This window comes from Zea mays, chromosome 7 (genome assembly GCF_902167145.1).
Source record: "Zea mays cultivar B73 chromosome 7, Zm-B73-REFERENCE-NAM-5.0, whole genome shotgun sequence".
Lineage (NCBI taxonomy): Eukaryota > Viridiplantae > Streptophyta > Magnoliopsida > Poales > Poaceae > Zea > Zea mays.
The window spans coordinates 47433506-47450436 of record NC_050102.1 but is presented as its reverse complement, the minus strand read 5'-3'; the positions used below and the strand labels follow the sequence as shown (position 1 = coordinate 47450436).

The 16931-nt window shown below is 42.9% G+C and overlaps 1 protein-coding gene across 7 annotated transcripts; it reads right to left on the bottom strand.

Moving 5' to 3' along the window:
• Window positions 1-6017: 6017 nt before the first annotated feature.
• LOC100279364 (uncharacterized) lies at window positions 6018-10647 on the bottom strand. Of its 7 annotated transcripts, XR_555394.4 has the most exons (13): window positions 10309-10645; window positions 10088-10221; window positions 9779-9962; window positions 9611-9687; window positions 9250-9299; window positions 8302-8366; window positions 8051-8102; window positions 7911-7981; window positions 7745-7811; window positions 7041-7115; window positions 6728-6968; window positions 6382-6453; window positions 6018-6284 (listed from the first exon to the last, which is right to left on the bottom strand). XR_555394.4 is itself a non-coding variant. In XM_008653082.4 (12 exons), the coding sequence occupies exons 2-12, from the start codon at window positions 10215-10217 to the stop codon at window positions 6210-6212; spliced, it is 918 nt and encodes a 305-aa protein (XP_008651304.1). In that variant the 5' UTR covers window positions 10218-10221; window positions 10309-10642; the 3' UTR covers window positions 6018-6209. The 7 variants fall into 7 exon arrangements, 4 of the variants coding, with proteins under 4 accessions (XP_008651304.1, NP_001313324.1, XP_008651307.1 ...); XR_002263311.3 differs by having other exon boundaries at window positions 6382-6968; XM_008653082.4 differs by lacking the exon at window positions 6728-6968 and having other exon boundaries at window positions 10309-10642.
• Window positions 10648-16931: the final 6284 nt, after the last annotated feature.

The window sequence follows — 16931 nt, the reverse complement described above, 5'->3', positions numbered from 1 at the left end:
GCATGATTAGGGCCAGAGTGAGACTTCCTAGAATGAATTCTTCTAATTTTGCTCTCGGGATAACCGACAGGGTATAAAATGTAACCCTCGTTATCCTGAGGCATGGGAGCCTTGCCCTTAACAAAATTTGACAATCTTTTAGGAGGGGCACTAAGTTTGACATTGTCTCCCCTTTGGAAACCAATGCCATCCTTGATGCCAGGGCGTCTCCCATTATAGAGCATACTTCTAGCAAATTTAAATTTTTCATTTTCTAAGTTATGCTCGGCAATTTTAGCATCTAATTTTGCTATATGATCATTTTGTTGTTTAATTAAAGTCATGTGATCATGAATAGCATCAACATCAATATCTCTACATCTAGTACAAATAGTGACATGCTCAATGGTAGATGTAGATGGTTTGCAAGAATTAAGTTCAACAATCTTAGCATGTAGAATATCATTTTTATCTCTAAGATCGGAAATTGTAACTTTGCAAACATCAAAATCTTTAGCCTTAGCAATCAAATTTTCATTTTCTAATCTAAGACTAGCAAGAGAAATGTTCAATTCTTCAATCCTAGCAAGCAAATCATCATTATTATCTCTAGGGTTGGGAATTGAAACATTGCAAACATGAGAATCAACCTTAGCTAACAAATTAGCATTTTCATTTCTAAGGTTGTCTATTGTTTCATGGCAAGTGCTTAGCTCACTAGACAATTTTTGACATTTCTCAACTTCTAGAGCATAAGCATTTTTAACCTTAACATGCTTTTTATTTTCCTTGATTAGGAAGTCCTCTTGGGAGTCCAAGAGATCATCCTTCTCATGGATGACACTAATTAATTCATTTAATTTTTCCTTTTGTTGCATGTTGAGGTTGGCAAAAAGAGAGCGCAAGTTATCTTCCTCATCACTAGCATTATCATCACTAGAGGATTCATATTTAGTGGAGGATTTAGATTTAACCTTCTTTTTGCCGTCCTTTGCCATGAGGCACTTGTGGCCGACGTTGGGGAAGAGGAGTCCCTTGGTGACGGCGATGTTGGCGGCGTCCTCGTCGTCGGAGGAGTCGCTAGAGCTTTCGTCGGAGTCCCACTCCCGACAAACATGGGCATCGCCGCCCTTCTTCTTGTAGTACCTCTTCTTCTCCTTTCTTCTCCCCTTCTTGTCGTCGCCCCTGTCACTATCACTTGATAATGGACATTTAGCTATAAAGTGACCGGGCTTACCACACTTGTAGCAAACCTTTTTGGAGCGGAACTTGTAGTCTTTCCCTCTCCTTTGTTTGAGGATTTGGCGGAAGCTCTTGATGACGAGCGCCATTTCCTCATTGTCGAGCTTTGAGGCATCAATTGGTTGTCTACTTGGTGTAGACTCCTCCTTCTTTTCTTCCGTTGCCTTGAATGCGACGGGTTGAGCTTCGGACGTGGTGGGTTCGTCAAGCTCGTTGATCTTCCTCGAGCCTTCGATCATGCACTCAAAACTTACAAAATGCCCGATTACTTCCTCGGGGGTCATTAGTGTATATCTTGGGTTGCCACGAATTAATTGAACTTGAGTGGGGTTAAGGAAAATAAGAGATCTTAGAATAACCTTAACCACCTCGTGGTCATCCCACTTTTTGCTCCCGAGGTTGCGCACTTGGTTCACCAAAGTCTTGAGCCGGTTGTACATGTGTTGTGGCTCCTCCCCTTTGTGAAGTCGGAACCGACCGAGCTCCCCCTCGATCGTCTCCCGCTTGGTGATCTTTGTGAGCTCATCTCCCTCGTGCGCGGTTTTGAGCACATCCCAAACCTCCTTGGCGCTCTTCAACCCTTGAACTTTGTTATACTCCTCTCTACTTAAAGAGGCGAGGAGTATTGTTGTTGCTTGAGAGTTGAAGTGCTCGATTTGGGCCACCTCATCCTCATCATAGTCTTTATCCCCTACAGATGGTACCTGTGCACCAAACTCAACAACATCCCATATACTTTTGTGGAGTGAGGTTAGATGAAATCGCATTAAATCACTCCACCTAGCATAATCTTCACCATCAAAAGTTGGTGGTTTGCCTAATGGGACGGAAAGTAAAGGTGCATGTTTAGAAATGCGAGAGTAGTGTAGGGGGATCTTACTAAACTTCTTACGCCCTTGGCGTTTAGAAGTTACGGAGGGCGCATCGGAGCCGGAGGTCGATGTTGATGAAGTGTCGGTCTCGTAGTAGACCACTTTCCTCATCCTCTTTGGCTTGTCCTCACTCCGATGCGGCTTGTGGGAAGAAGATTTTTCCTTCTTCTCTTTGTGGTGAGAAGAAGATTTCTTCTCCTTCCCTTTGTTGGAGGAGCTCTTCTTCTTCTCCCTCCTTTTGGTGCGGGACTCTTCCGATGAAGTGCTCCCGTGGCTTGTAGTGGGCTTTTCGCCGGTCTCCATCTCCTTCTTGGCGTGATCTCCCGACATCACTTCGAGCGGTTAGGCTCTAATGAAGCACCGGGCTCTGATACCAATTGATAGTCGCCTAGAGGGGGGTGAATAGGGCAAAACTGAATTTACAAATATAAACACAACTACAAGCCGGGTTAGCGTTAGAAATATAAACGAGTCCGCGAGAGAGGGCACAAAACAAATCGCAAGCAAATGAAGAGTGTGACACGCGAATTTGTTTTACCGAGGTTCGGTTCTCGCAAACCTACTCCCCGTTGAGGAGGCCACAAAGGCCGGGTCTCTTTCAACCCTTCCCTCTCTCAAACGATCCCTCAGATCGAGTGAGCTTTCTCTTCTCAATCACTTGCAACACAAAGTTCCCACAAGGACCACCACAAGTTTGGTGTCTCTTGCCTCAATTACAAGTGAGTTTGATCGCAATGAAAGAATCAAGAAAGAAGAAAGCAATCCAAGCGCAAGAGCTCGAAAGAACACAAGCAAATCACTCTCTCTAGTCACTATGGCGTTGTGTGGAGTTTTGGAGAGGATTTGATTTCTTTGGTGTGTCTAGAATTGAATGCTAGAGCTCTTGTAGTAGTTAGGAAGTGGAAAACTTGGATGCAATGAATGGTGGGGTGGTTGGGGTATTTATAGCCCCAACCACCAAAAGTGGCCGTTGGGAGGCTGTCTGTTCGATGGCGCACCGGACAGTCCGGTGCACACCGGACATGTCCGGTGCCCCCGCCACGTCATCACTGCCGTTGGATTCTGACCGTTGGAGCTTCTGACTTGTGGGCCCGCCTGGATGTCCGGTGCACACCGGACATGTACTGTTTACTGTCCGGTGTGCCAGTATGGGCACGCCTGACTTCTGCGCGCGCTGCGCGCGCATTTAATGCGACGCAAGTAGCCGTTGGCGCGGAGATAGCCGTTGCTCCAGAGTTGCACCGGACAGTCCGGTGCACACCGGACATGTCCGGTGAATTATAGCGGACTAGCCGTTGGAGATTCCCGAAGCTGGCGAGTTCCTGAGGCCGCTCTTCCTTGGCGCACCGGACACTGTCCGGTGTACACCGGACAGTCCGGTGAATTATAGCGCGAGTGCCTCTGGAAATTCCCGAAGGTGGCGAGTTTGCGTTAGAGTCCTCTGGTGCACCGGACATGTCCGGTGGTGCACCGGACACTGTCCGGTGGCACACCGGACAGTCCGGTGCGCCAGACCAGAGGTGCCTTCGGTTGGCCCTTTGCTCTTTTGTTGAACCCAACTTTTGGTCTTTTTATTGGCTAAGTGTGAACCTTTAGTACCTGTATAACTTATACACTAGAGCAAACTAGTTAGTCCAATTGTTTGTGTTGGGCAATTCAACCACCAAAATTATCTGGGAACTAGGTGTAAGCCTAATTCCCTTTCACTTTGCATCGAATTACTGGGTCGTGTGCGCAACCTGTCATTGGCTTGGCGGTTGGCAATCTAGCACGCAGGTAATACTTTGGGTTTATTGGGTAGTTCGGGTACCGCGGGGTATTACCCGATTAGGACCGAATTTGAATCGGGTATTTAGTTTCGTTACCCACTGGAACCGTTCGGGCATCAGACTTCGGGCTAAACGGGTATGGGCTTAGGTATTTCGGACTGCGGGCTCGGGTTTTATGCCCAGAGCTATAATATATGAGACTCCATTCGTTATTTAGCTTGTGATTTTTATTCACAATGATAGGGCGTAGCATTTACGTTCAAAGTAAGCTTTCATTTTCTTGGTCACATTTATAATTGCACTTGGTTTAGGAAGGAATCTTTTGATGCTTAGGGGTGTTCGGGATGGCTCTAGTTTTAGCTCTAGAGCTGTAATTTATAATATCAATTTAAATAGTTTTAATTTTTTTTAATATAAATAGTAAATGAAATGATTTATCTAAATGTCTTTTCAATATTTACAATCCAGCTCCACAATTTTCTGGAGCACCTAATAACATGCTCCACTAACTCTATTAAATTTTCTGAAAATAAAGCTATCCCAAACAAAACCTTAATCAGTAACTGCTACGATTTATCGTGGCTTTGGGACTACTGAGTTATAATAAGAAGTCCTCTTTGTGTAACTACCTTGATAAAGTTTGTGATGGTCTTGTAGGAATGTTCGTGTTCTGCAGATTTGCTCGTAGGGTTGTTCCTAGACACCATTCTGGAACTAAGAGGAATTCCTGATGAAATGCGGATGTGGTCTGTGACAGCTTGGCTATTCGATCCCTCCACATTCACCATTGGTACAAGAGGAAACTACGAACCAATAGTCTGTGCAGTCATGCTCTGGATTCTCATATGTTTAATGAAGGGTGTAAGCTCTGAATCTCTTATGCTGTTTGTTCAGTTATTGCTACCTCTGTGAAGTTGCCATGGTGGAATGAGATAGGACCATTAAAACTGTTCCAGCTTGTGCTCTCATGGACTAATGGATGCTTTTATAACTCTGTTTGTTTTAAATTATTTTCATGTCAACATAGGATATGCATATGATTGATCTAAACAGAGTATGTAACTTATTCATATCAGTGACTTACTTATGCATTGTCTCAGATATCTTTTGTTTGTTTTTGATAGCCAATATTTTATACTACATTGTTAGATCAACCTTACCACATATGTAGCTGAACTGCAAGCCCCCAGTTTGTACATAGTGATTTCTTTTTGCCTTGAAATGTATAAAGTACTAGTTATGCCACTTGTGCAGACATGGTTTATCAGGGTTTGACAGCTGAATTTTAGAATATTTATCTTCTTATATGCACTGTGTGTAGTTGTTTCTCCTTGAAGACATTACTAATTTATGAAGTCAAATCTAAACATTCGTTGAACCATATGATTTGCTAATTACACTTGCTTTTTTCTGGAACCACCACACCCCCCAAAAAAAAGAGCTTATGTCATTTACTTTGCAGTTACATCGAATAATATCATGAAGAACTTATTATTCATCTCAGGTCTAGGAAGAAAGGTTGGTTTTAAAAATTGCTGAATAGATTAGCATTGGTATGTAGTAGTATGTTACAGTTAAGTCCCTTGGAGCAACATGAAACTTAATAGGGTGTTTGGTTTGAAGAATGAACTAGTCCATTATCTTCCCACTCATCACTATTTTTGTTTGGTTTATGGAATGGAATGAGTTGATATATCACCATCTCATTCCTCATAGTTAGTTAATTGGTACTAATATGAGTAATGAGATCATCCCACCAAATTTGAGGAATGAACTCATGATGCACCACCTCAATTTGGATGTAGTGATTCCTTAAATCAAACGCCCCATAAGTGGAAGGGTCTGGCCTGTACGGTAGTGTGGATGGTGTCCCAACTGCATTGGCTCATGTGGGCTTACCTGCTGGAAAGGGCCAAAACGAGGTAGGTTCGTACCAAGAAGCTAGGAAGAATATGGATCTTGTTTGTTTCTCTTTTTTTTTTGGTGTTTCTGCATCAGATTATATGTGACTTGCATCATTATAGTTTTTGCCGGTATTGACATGGACTCAGGAACTGAACGACCTCTGCTGCCTCAAACTCTGAAAGTGAACTCATGAAGAGCAGACAGCTAGAAAATAATCCGCTACTAATGCAGAGGGTTCCTTATGGCCAAGTTAAACAACCAAGAGTCCAAAAAATCTTTCAAAAGGTCGAATTCCATTGTGTAGCCGAAATTTTGGAGCACCAGAGACAAAAGCGGCAGCAAACAAGCCAAGCAATGTCGCTCGATTAAAAAATGAGGGCTACAGTCACTGTCAAATACTACCGTCAGGGAAAAAAAATCGCGCAGGGGGGGTTGCTGGATGCTATCTTTTCACGCTAGCTTTCTTCGAGAACAACCGCAAATTTGCAATTTGCCTGCGCCATTCATTTATCGGTACCTAGAGCATGAGTCGCCAACTGTTAGAATTTATTGCTATATACTAGGGATAAAGAGGGGAGCGAAGTTGAAATGGCATGGCTGTCATATATGCTTACAGCGGGGAATCCACCGTAGTCACCAGGCTCCTGAATATCTTTTGTCACCAAGCTATTAGCTGCGAGTCGAACCTGCAAGAAGGACGCAAAAACAGTGAGAAAGAAGCCTGAGGTCAGCTACAATACAGTCGCATCAGCCTCAGAAGTTGGGGCAGTGGCGAACCTAAGATTTGATCACAGGGTATGCGATAGAAAAAATGTCTTATGCAATTTGGTAAACCATTAATAATTCGGTAAAACCACATTCTAATTCGGTAAAACCATATAGAGTACGACGATAAATCTTGATACAAATTGTTCAAATGAAATACATATAATTTAAAGTATAGCTATAGAAGAGACTTACAATATTACTTGTTGATCCTCCTCTTTTCTAATGACATGAATGACTCAATTATATCACATTCATCAACTTAGAAGAAAATATCTCGCTCAATAAACGTGAGTAGACAATCATCCAAAATAGTATCACCTAGCTTATTTCTTGATTTTGATTTCACTATAACCAATGCAGAAAATACCCTTTCAACACTCGCAGTTGCCACCGGTAAAAGCAATACCAATTTGAGAACCAGTAGACGAAGAACCTACGAGTATATCTGATAATCTGATATATATTGAAGATGATATAATCTGATTTAGAGAAGGACTGAACTCACTGAAGGGTGGCGGCGGCAGGGCACTAGGGCGGCTCTCAGACTCTCAGTTTCCGGCGCGCGCGGTGGGCTACGGATCTGCAGCGGGTAGCAAGCAGAAGCTAATTACGTTTCACTAATTGGGCTATGTACGGACCTGCGCGCGACGGGCCAGACCAAGGAGCGGCGTGCTCTCTGCTGTGTCATGGGTGATGGGCCTTAGCGTCCACTCGTCGTCTCGTCCAGTCCAGATATATTTTTCTTTCTTTTTCCATTTTAGTTTCTACATACAACAATACTATTATATAATATGTAAATATTCACTGATTTTGCAGGGTATGCGGGTGCATACCCAGCATACCCTGTGCATCCGCCACTGAGTTGGGGTGGAGGTATGCAGGTGCTTGCCATAATTATAAACAGTTAACATCTTTTGTTTGACTATACATTCTATTTGCTGAAACCACTAGGTGTGAAGACACACAAGTTGCATATAAACTTCTTAGGCTCGGCTGCTCAGCATGGAGAAAAGAATAGTTTGCACCACTGTAAGCACAACTGAATCAGAGCTCAAAGGATTCAAGAGTGCTCACTGCTCAGAGTAATGTAACCACGATATGACATTAGACAAGGCAAAACGATGTTGCGCCGAATTCAAACTAGCTTTGATACAAGGTGCACAAAGAAGGCAAAGCAAAAAAAAAAAACCAGAGCTGTGAACACAGCACCTTCGATGCGACTGAGACATGGTCCCGAATTGCCACTCTACCACCCAATGTAACATAGTCCCCCAGTCTGCATACCCATAACAGGATTAATCTTGAGAAATGGCCCACACGAATCATACAACAATCATAAGCAGAAGAAAGGTGCAACCAATGAAGCTATACATACGTTGCAGAACCAGCAATCCCTACTTGCCCACATATCATGCAGCACTTCCCAATGACCACATTGTGGCCTATCTGCAAGAGAAAGCGTCAATTTATGGGAAAGGGAGAAAAAACAAACAATTAATGTAGGCGGGATAATACCTGGACCAGATTATCAATCTTGGTATGATTTCCGACCGTTGTCTCTCTCCAGCTGCAGTTAATAAAAGCTGAAGTTTCAGCAAAATTCTACTGCAGAGAAATATAAAATTAAATATAAAGAGCTGTTAGCCTATAGCTTCTGTTAGATGAAAGTCATGGATTAGCCAACAGAAGAACTACATTCACATATTCTCAATATCAGCAGTACATTTGAGCACCTAAAGTTATCTAGTGTCAAGCTAACAAGTTACCTGCCTCTGTCAATGCATGTATTTGCCCCTATTTCTACATGGTCTCCAATTCTTGCGCACAGCATCTGACAATAGCAAGATATTTCATTATACATGGAGAAGTCCATTTTACTGCAACATATAACCCTTTACTCCCCAAACTACTTCAGTAGGTCCAATAAACCCCATAATGAAATTTCCTTTTTGTGTTTGTTCACGTACAAGTTGAGCTTTAAGTTCTCTTTTTCTTTTTTTCGGAGGGGCGGAGATTATAGAGGACATGATGGCTCCCTTCGGCAGGCTGCTGCTGCAAAAGTAAGCATCAAGCACTGTTCATCCAGGCTTTAAAGAAGCCAGCCATAGCCTGCTGTGGCTTAAAGCCAGCCAGCCGAACCTACTGCCCTATGTTAGGAGAAGTCATTAAGATCTTTATTATTTGATGATTTTTTCTAATATAGAACATAATGTCCTCTATTCCTCCACAAATTTTGATCTTCATATTCAACTTGTAGGTGGAGAAATAAAAAAAAATCTCATTCATTCACAGGACCGATGAAATAGTTTGGAGTAAATCAAGCCTAAATTTCATTCATATGGGTTCAGCAGAAAAGGTGAATTATTCAAGATAGTAAGTGGACCTTCCTTTTTGGATTGATATCCAAATCACATCCACTAACCATTCTCAAATAAACATCTACAGAAATAATCCAGCTAATTACTAAGCATAGGGTGGGACTGGTAAGCATCATCTCAAGATCTTTTTGCTGTTGGACTTCAGGTAAGTAAAATGGATTAAGTATGGTAACTGTCAAACTAAGCTTTTCCTTACCTATATAAGATAATACTGAATATTACACTAACACAGGCCATAAGGTACCTCAGTTTTGAACTAAAGAAATCATTTCACTAGCTTTAAATTTGGAACAAAAAATACCACAGAAAAACAATGGTGACCAACTGACAATTAACCTGTGGTTTCTTCTTAACTTGTCCAGCCTCATCCACAAAAAAGCCAAAACCTGCAACCAGAAGATGTTGATATCATCATATCATGAGACTATATGAATTATATTATTTGAAAGGAGTACACAAAGTAATCTTCACATAACAACAAGTGTTTTACAAAAGAAAAGGTATGTGAGTAGCCAAAAGGCAATGCAATCTGCTCACTAGAAAAAAAGAAACTGTCCAACTTTCTGAAGTATAACTTGTACATCAAACAGAGAGATTTCAGCACATACTACTAGATACCAGCAACCTTGTATCTTCTTTTTTTCAAAGCATGGGATGAGGGATGACTTATAAACAGTAAATGAGTATATATGCTCACCATCTTGACCAATGGAGGATCCATTGTGGATAATACAGAACTCACCCACTGAGCAATTGCTTAAGACAACATTGTACCTAAACATTTTAAAACCAACCTTCATTCTCAGCAAATCCCTAAATCAAGAGTACATATAGGTCCTCGAATTAAATTCAAGAATCATCATACCCGACCCTAGTTGATTGACCTATGGAAACTGAAGGCCCAACCACAGCCCCAGAACCAACGACGACCTCTTTGCCGAGGACGGCACCAGAGTGCACAACCGCTCCAGCCTCCACCACAGCAGTGGGGTCAACGGAGGCCGCCCGGTGCAGGATGCCCCCGCCATTTTGCCACGACACGAACTCCACTGAAACAGTGTCAGGATCTGATCATTCAGCAAGTCACAGCTCACAAATATTTCAGAACTAGTAAAGTACTAGTTTTTTTCTAAAAAAAACGGAAGTTTTGTGGCACTGAAGTCAATGTTCTTACTGCTGCAAGCAGAAGAGACGCCGCCCAAAGACCGCGCAAAGTGACAGGCGGCGCGCGGCGGTACGGAGTGTAGTGACAACGCTGCCTCCGCCGCCCTGCGGACGGTCCTAGGCAGGATGACTGCCATCATTTACCTGAGTATGTGAAAAATCACCAAATGAATATATGCCCTAATAAGAGTATTTTGGGCAAAACACGAAAATGGGGGCATAATTCGAAACCAAATTAGTAGATCCTGATGGATGAGCCTGCTGTGGCGGATGGCAAGGCAAGCTTCCTCGAGCTCCAAAGCGAAAAGACACAGTCGAGGGATCAGCAGTGAGCAAGCACGAGCTTAACGGCTTAACCGCGAGAAAAACCTAGGTTTTCAAACAGCATTCGCACCGGATGTTTTTCACTTTGTGGGTGTAAACTGTAAAAGGGCTGTGGCTGTACAGCCTGTACTTAATCGATTCTTTCGTGTCCTTTCAGCCTACGCGCTTGTAAGTACTGTGTGAGTTGTAGTCCGTATTGAGGAATTTGGATTTTTGACTCTTCAAAAGATGAGCCTTCGCGTGTTTGACACTCTTAATATGGACTTTGCAGATTTGACACTCATAAGGTCGACATAATGAAAGTGGCATGGTGGAATCTACCAGAGGATGCTTTGACGTGGGGGGATTTTGAAGTTTTGAAGAAAAGATTTCCATAGGTGCTTGATTAGGGGCAATCAAATCTTGGCTAGGATGAAGATGTAAGTACTATGTGGTTTGTAGTCCGTATTAAGGAGTTGAGAAGGGGTTTAGTAGGGAGTTATGGGTCTCATTGTAACTAGTATAAATACTCAACTTTGTATTGGGAGAAGGATATGAAATGAATAACAGGAATCACAACCACCAAATACTTATCTGAATCTTACCTGGGATCCTACGCTTGGCTCGAACTAACGAGAGTTCTTCCCGTCACTGGCTCACGTCAGGGAGACGAGTGCTCCCGGCTCCCGCTGCCTTGAACAGTGACAAGTGGTATCAAAGCCTTCAAACTACTCCCTCCATCCAAAAGTCTTCATCGTTTAAGCCTTCCGCACTAAGACCAAGGAGGCCTCTCCGTTCACATGGTTTGCATTTAATCATCGCAGTAAATTCCAATTACCTGGCACCGTTTTATTTCCACGATGCAAGCATTTGTGATGCCGTGAAAAATCTCTGTTAAGGAGCCATACATCACCCGCGCAATGTAATTTACGAGACTAAATGGGAGGGAACATAGAGGTGTTTGAATCAACGGGATAACACGTACGAGGAACTGTGGGCGCCTGAGGATGAGGTGAAACTGTGGTCCCTACCTTAAACGACATAGACTCTTGGAAATTTTTATTTGCTTAGATGATGAGGATTTTTGAACGAAGGGAGTACGTCGTTGGTCTCGTGGAGGGGGCGTGACGGCTCCACAAGCTCGACCCTCGGTGTAGACTCCCTTCCTGCTTGAAGCGATAGCAGAGAAGGACCGCACCAATCAGAACAACTGGAGTTGGGTGTTTGCATCTCTGGATGTGATCACCAACAGGTTGGTGGCGGTGGAAAAGGCGCACCATCAACTGATGACACAAGTGGAGTTGGCAACGTTGGTGGATAAGCACGTGACGGTGGAGAGAACCGAGTTGTTTCGTAAGACGGAGGAAATTGGTAGGGTTGTGGCTTAGATGAGGTTGGAGATGGGAAGGGAGTTAGAATATTCTATCGATGGTTTGGAGGGAGATGGGAAGGGAGTTAGAATATTCTATCAATGGTTTGGAGGGAGAAGGGGATAATTTGAATTTGCAAGGGGAAATTCCACATCCCAGAGGTAAACAGGAGAAAGGGGAGGCGAGTGGTTCTGGCAGAAGGGCTCAACATGACTTGCAGAAGGATTCTCGAGCATCACAATTATTGCCTAAGATGTTCTTCCCAAATTCTCTGGTGAAGATCCTATCATATGGATTGATCAGTGTCTAGGCTACTTTACCATCTACAAGATTACTGAGTCGATTTGGGTTTCCTCTACTGCCATGCATTTGGAGCAAAGTGTTGCACAGTGGTGGAAGTGATACAAATTGTAGCATGTGATGGTAGGATGGCAAGGTTTTGTAGAAGATATGACTAGCAAATTTGGGGCATATGCTTATCTAAGGGCATTGAGGAGGTTGATGGCCTTGAGACAGACTAATAGTCTGGAATCTTACATTTTTGAGTTTGAGAAGGTGAGGTATGGAGTTGTTGTTCATAAATAGGAGTTTGATGAGATATTCTTTATGGACCAGTTTGTGAGAGGGCTTAAAGTGGAAATACAGAATCTGGTGCAAGTGCAAGTTCCAACCAAAGTGGACAAGGCTATTTTGTTGGCTCAACTACAACAGGAGATGTTGGATCAACATAGATTCAAAGTGCGGAGGCAGTCAACCACTGCTAAGTCCTAGGGGTTTCAAAATAAGTTGGATAAAAAGGGAGTCTATCAGGCCAATTATTTGTCAAAGGAGAGTCAAGTTAGGGAGTATAGGAATTTGAATGGTTTGTGCTATGCTTGTGGGGATAAGTTTGAACCTGGGCATCTAGCAAAAAGAACCAAAAGGAGTCAAATTCAGCTCAATGTTGTGGTGGTAGAGGAAGAAACTTCTACAGTGCTCTCTGATGAAGTTCTGCAATAGTTAGTCTATGCAGGCTTTAACTAGTAATGCTAGTGAAAATAGCAAGAGAATCAACTCTACTATGGGCAAGCAAGTGACGGTCATGTTGATAGACTAGTAGTTCCACAGATTTCATTAGTGAACACATGGTTCAAAAACTTAGGTTGGCAGTGGTAGTGTGTTCATCTGCTGAAGTTAATATGGATTATGGGAATTATATAGTTAGTGACAAACTAGTAAAGAATGTTGAATGGTAGGCTTATGGCCTTGTGTTTCACACGGATATGAGAGTGTTACCTCTCAGTGCCTTTGATGCAATACTGGGGTATGACTAGCTTAGGAAACACAATCCTATGCAGTGTGATTGAGAGAGAAAGGTGTTGCATATTGTGGATGAGGGAGTTAAGGTGACTCTATGGGGTGATTGTGTCGAAAATATGAAAGGGAAATGGCATTAAACCATTTGTCTAAGTCATAGGATCTCTCTCAAAGTTCAGCCAAAGCAACTTGGAGAAGATAGTTCAAAGATCAACGACAAATCAGAAAATCAAGTTCTGAAATCACCACGTGCGGACCGTCTGAGCCCCTAATGCGGACTATCCGGAATAATGTAGATTATTCTAGACAAGACCTCTTTGGAAAATTCACATGTGCTCAGACCATCCGGACCCTTATCGTGGACCATTTGGTTATAAACCATGGATCGTCCGGTTATAATTCGCGGTCCATCTGCCTGAGTTTATTTGCTTCAACACGAAGGTGATAAGTTGAGCAAAAGGATCTTTAGAGCTGCCATGGACCGTCCGGGACCAAGGGCGGACCGTCCGCATGTCGTCACCATGGGAAGACAATCGTTGATCTAGCTGTTTGGTTGTCAGACATAACCATTGTAATGTCAGATCCGACCGTTGGAGGGTCACAGACAGTCCATGAGAGCACCTAGAGGGGGGGGGGGTGAATAGGTGATCCTGTAAAACTTAAACTTATAGCCACAAACACTTGGTTAATTGTTAGCACAGTAATTGCCAAGTGGCTAGAGAGGAGCCAAGACACAATAATCACAAGAAATCAATCACAGAGATGACACGGTGGTTATCCCGTGGTTCGGCCAAGTACAAAACTTGCCTACTCCACGTTGTGGCGTCCCAACGGACGAGAGTTGCACTCAACTCCTCTCAAGTGATCCAATGATCAACTTGAATACCACGGTGTTCTTCTCTTCTTTGATCTTTTCCCGTTTGCGAGGAATCTCCACAACTTGGAGTCTCTCGCCCTTACAATTGAATTTTGCAAAGAAGCACGGAGTAAGGGAGGGAAGCAACACACACAAATCCACAGCAAAATGCGCACACACACGGCCAAGAAACGAGCTCAAGAGACTATCTCAAAGTTCACACAAGAACGAGCTCGAATCACTGAGAATGACAAACGAATGCGCAAAGACTGAGTGTGGATGATCAAGAATGCTCTAAGGTTGCTTGGTGTACTCCTCCATGCGCCTAGGGGTCCCTTTTATAGCCCCAAGGCAGCTAGGAGCCGTTGAGAACAAATCTGGAAGGCTGATCTTGCCTTCTGTCGTCGGGCGCACCGGACAGTCCGGTGCGCACCGGACACTGTCCGGTGCCCGATTTCTTTCCTTAAACAGCGCAGTCGACCGTTGCAGATCTGGGAGCCGTTGGCGCACCGGACATGTCCGGTGCACACCGGACAGTCCGGTGCCCCCTTCCGACCGTTGGCTTGGCCACGTGTCGCGCGCAGAATCCGCGGCCGACCGTTGGCCCTAGTCGACCGTTGGCTCACCGGACAGTCCGGTGCACACCGGACAGTCCGGTGAATTTTTAGCCGTACGCCGTCGGCGAATTCCCGAGAGCGGCCACTTCGGCCGAGGCAGCCTGGCGCACCGGACACTGTCCGGTGCACCACCGGACAGTCCGGTGCCCCAGACCGAAACAGCCCCTTGGCTGTATACAGCCACCTCTTTCCTTTTCTTTTTCTTCCTGTTTCCAATACTTAGACAAGTATATTAGTACACAAAACCAATGTACTAAGACTTAGAAACGTACCTTTGCTCTTGATTTGCACTTTATTCATCCGTTGCATAAATTCACATTTGAGCACTTGAGTTGGCACTCAATCACCAAAATACTTAGAAATGGCCCAAGGGCACATTTCCCTTTCAATCTCCCCCTTTTTGGTGATTTATGCCAACACAACATAAAGCAACTAGAACAAGTGCAAAGTCACTTCAAATAACACTTAAATTTATTTTGATTCATTTTTGGCATATATGGATCATCCTTTGCCACCACTTGGTTTGTTTTTGCAAATCAAACTCAAATCTCTATCTCTAAGTCAAACACACATGTTGAAGCATATAGAGAGTTATTCCAAAAGAGATTGATCAAAGATTTCAAAAACTCCCCCAATTTCCCATAATCAACACTTCTCCCCACAAGAAGCCATCTTTTGACAAGAGACACAATAAAAGAGTTTTGACAAAACAAAAAGCTCTATTCTACTATTTTCAAAATCTCTCAAGTGGTAGCTGATCCATTTATCGCTTTGGCCTTTATTTTCTCCCCCTTTGGCATCAAGCACCAAAACGGGATCAATCTTGGCCCTTTAACCCCATTGCCTCACCAAAATCTTCAATTAAGAGTACAAAGGCAAGAAGATCATAGAGATGAACTTGGAATAAGTTACCCTCTCATCGGAGTGCAGTGGAAGTCTTGCATGGTCCAAGTTCACCTTTCCCTTTCAATTCACCTTCGAGACTAAATCAAGCAAACTCAAGCAAATGGTTAGTCTCAAAGGGTCAAGTTGTAACACATCTCCCCCTAAACATGTGCATCACTTTGCAACGGACTTGTGAGGTCCAGGGAGTGTTTGTACAACTTGAGCACCACAATAAGCAACAAAATGCAGAATGAACATGATCAATGGCATAAACACATGTATGCTATAAGTCAATCCAAGTTCCGCGAATCTAAGACATTTAGCTCACTACGCAGCCTGCAAAAAGTCTTCTCATCTAGAGGCTTGGTAAAGATATCGGCTAGCTGGTTCTCGGTGCTAACATGAAACACTTCGATATCTCCCTTTTGCTGGTGGTCTCTCAAAAAGTGATGCCGGATGTCTATGTGCTTTGTGCGGCTGTGTTCAACAGGATTTTCCGCCATGCGGATAGCACTCTCATTATCACATAGGAGTGGGACTTTGCTCAGATTGTAGCCAAAGTCCCGGAGGGTTTGCCTCATCCAAAGTAGTTGCGCGCAACACTGTCCTGCGGCAACATACTCGGCCTCAGCGGTGGATAGGGCAACGGAGGTTTGTTTCTTAGAGTTCCACGACACACTACTAGAGATATGCTTATTTAAGACGCACATTTTAAGACGGATATTAGTGTATTTTATAGAAGTGTCTTTTATCATATGGTGATGAGTAAGGTAAGACGGTTTGTTAGAAATCCGTCTTTAATAAAGAAGTATTTTGAGACAGTTACATCGTAAGAAATGTCTTATATTGATTTAAGACGGATTGTTATTGAAAACCGCCTAAAATAAATATACCTTTTGAGTCATTAAGATTGCAAGAATTTAGATTTTGGTTAGTATATTAGACACATCTATATATGAAACCATCTCAAATAAAGATAGTATTAGAGTCGCGTAGACTATAAGGACTGTTTTAAATGTTAGTAAGTATACTAGACACTTCTAAATATGAAACCTTCTTTGTATGATATTTCTAATAAGACATATTATGACAAAACATAGTGAATAGTGAATTCGGCTTAGTTTGTGACAATATTGCACGACAATGCATATATGTCATAGACATATGATGTTGTACATATTTTTTAAAAAACATTACTATCTATGTTAGTTCACGTGACACACCATTAAGGATAGGTCCCTCTGCTACTTCTCTTCTGTACTGTATAAAGCACAAGTTTTCATGTTTTCTACAGTCCATGATTTCCATCGTCGTCTACTTTAAAAAAAACTTCACTTCTATCTTTATGTCTAGTATATAATGCACCAGTTTTTTTATGATTGCACTATCAAGCTTTCTATCATCGTTTAGTAACATTCTTTTCGTTGATTCAATCCAGGTGAGAAACGGAAAGGCAGGATAGTCATGACTAGAGGCAAAGGGCCTAGTATGACTAGATATGGACCACACCTTAGCTTAGTTTGGCCC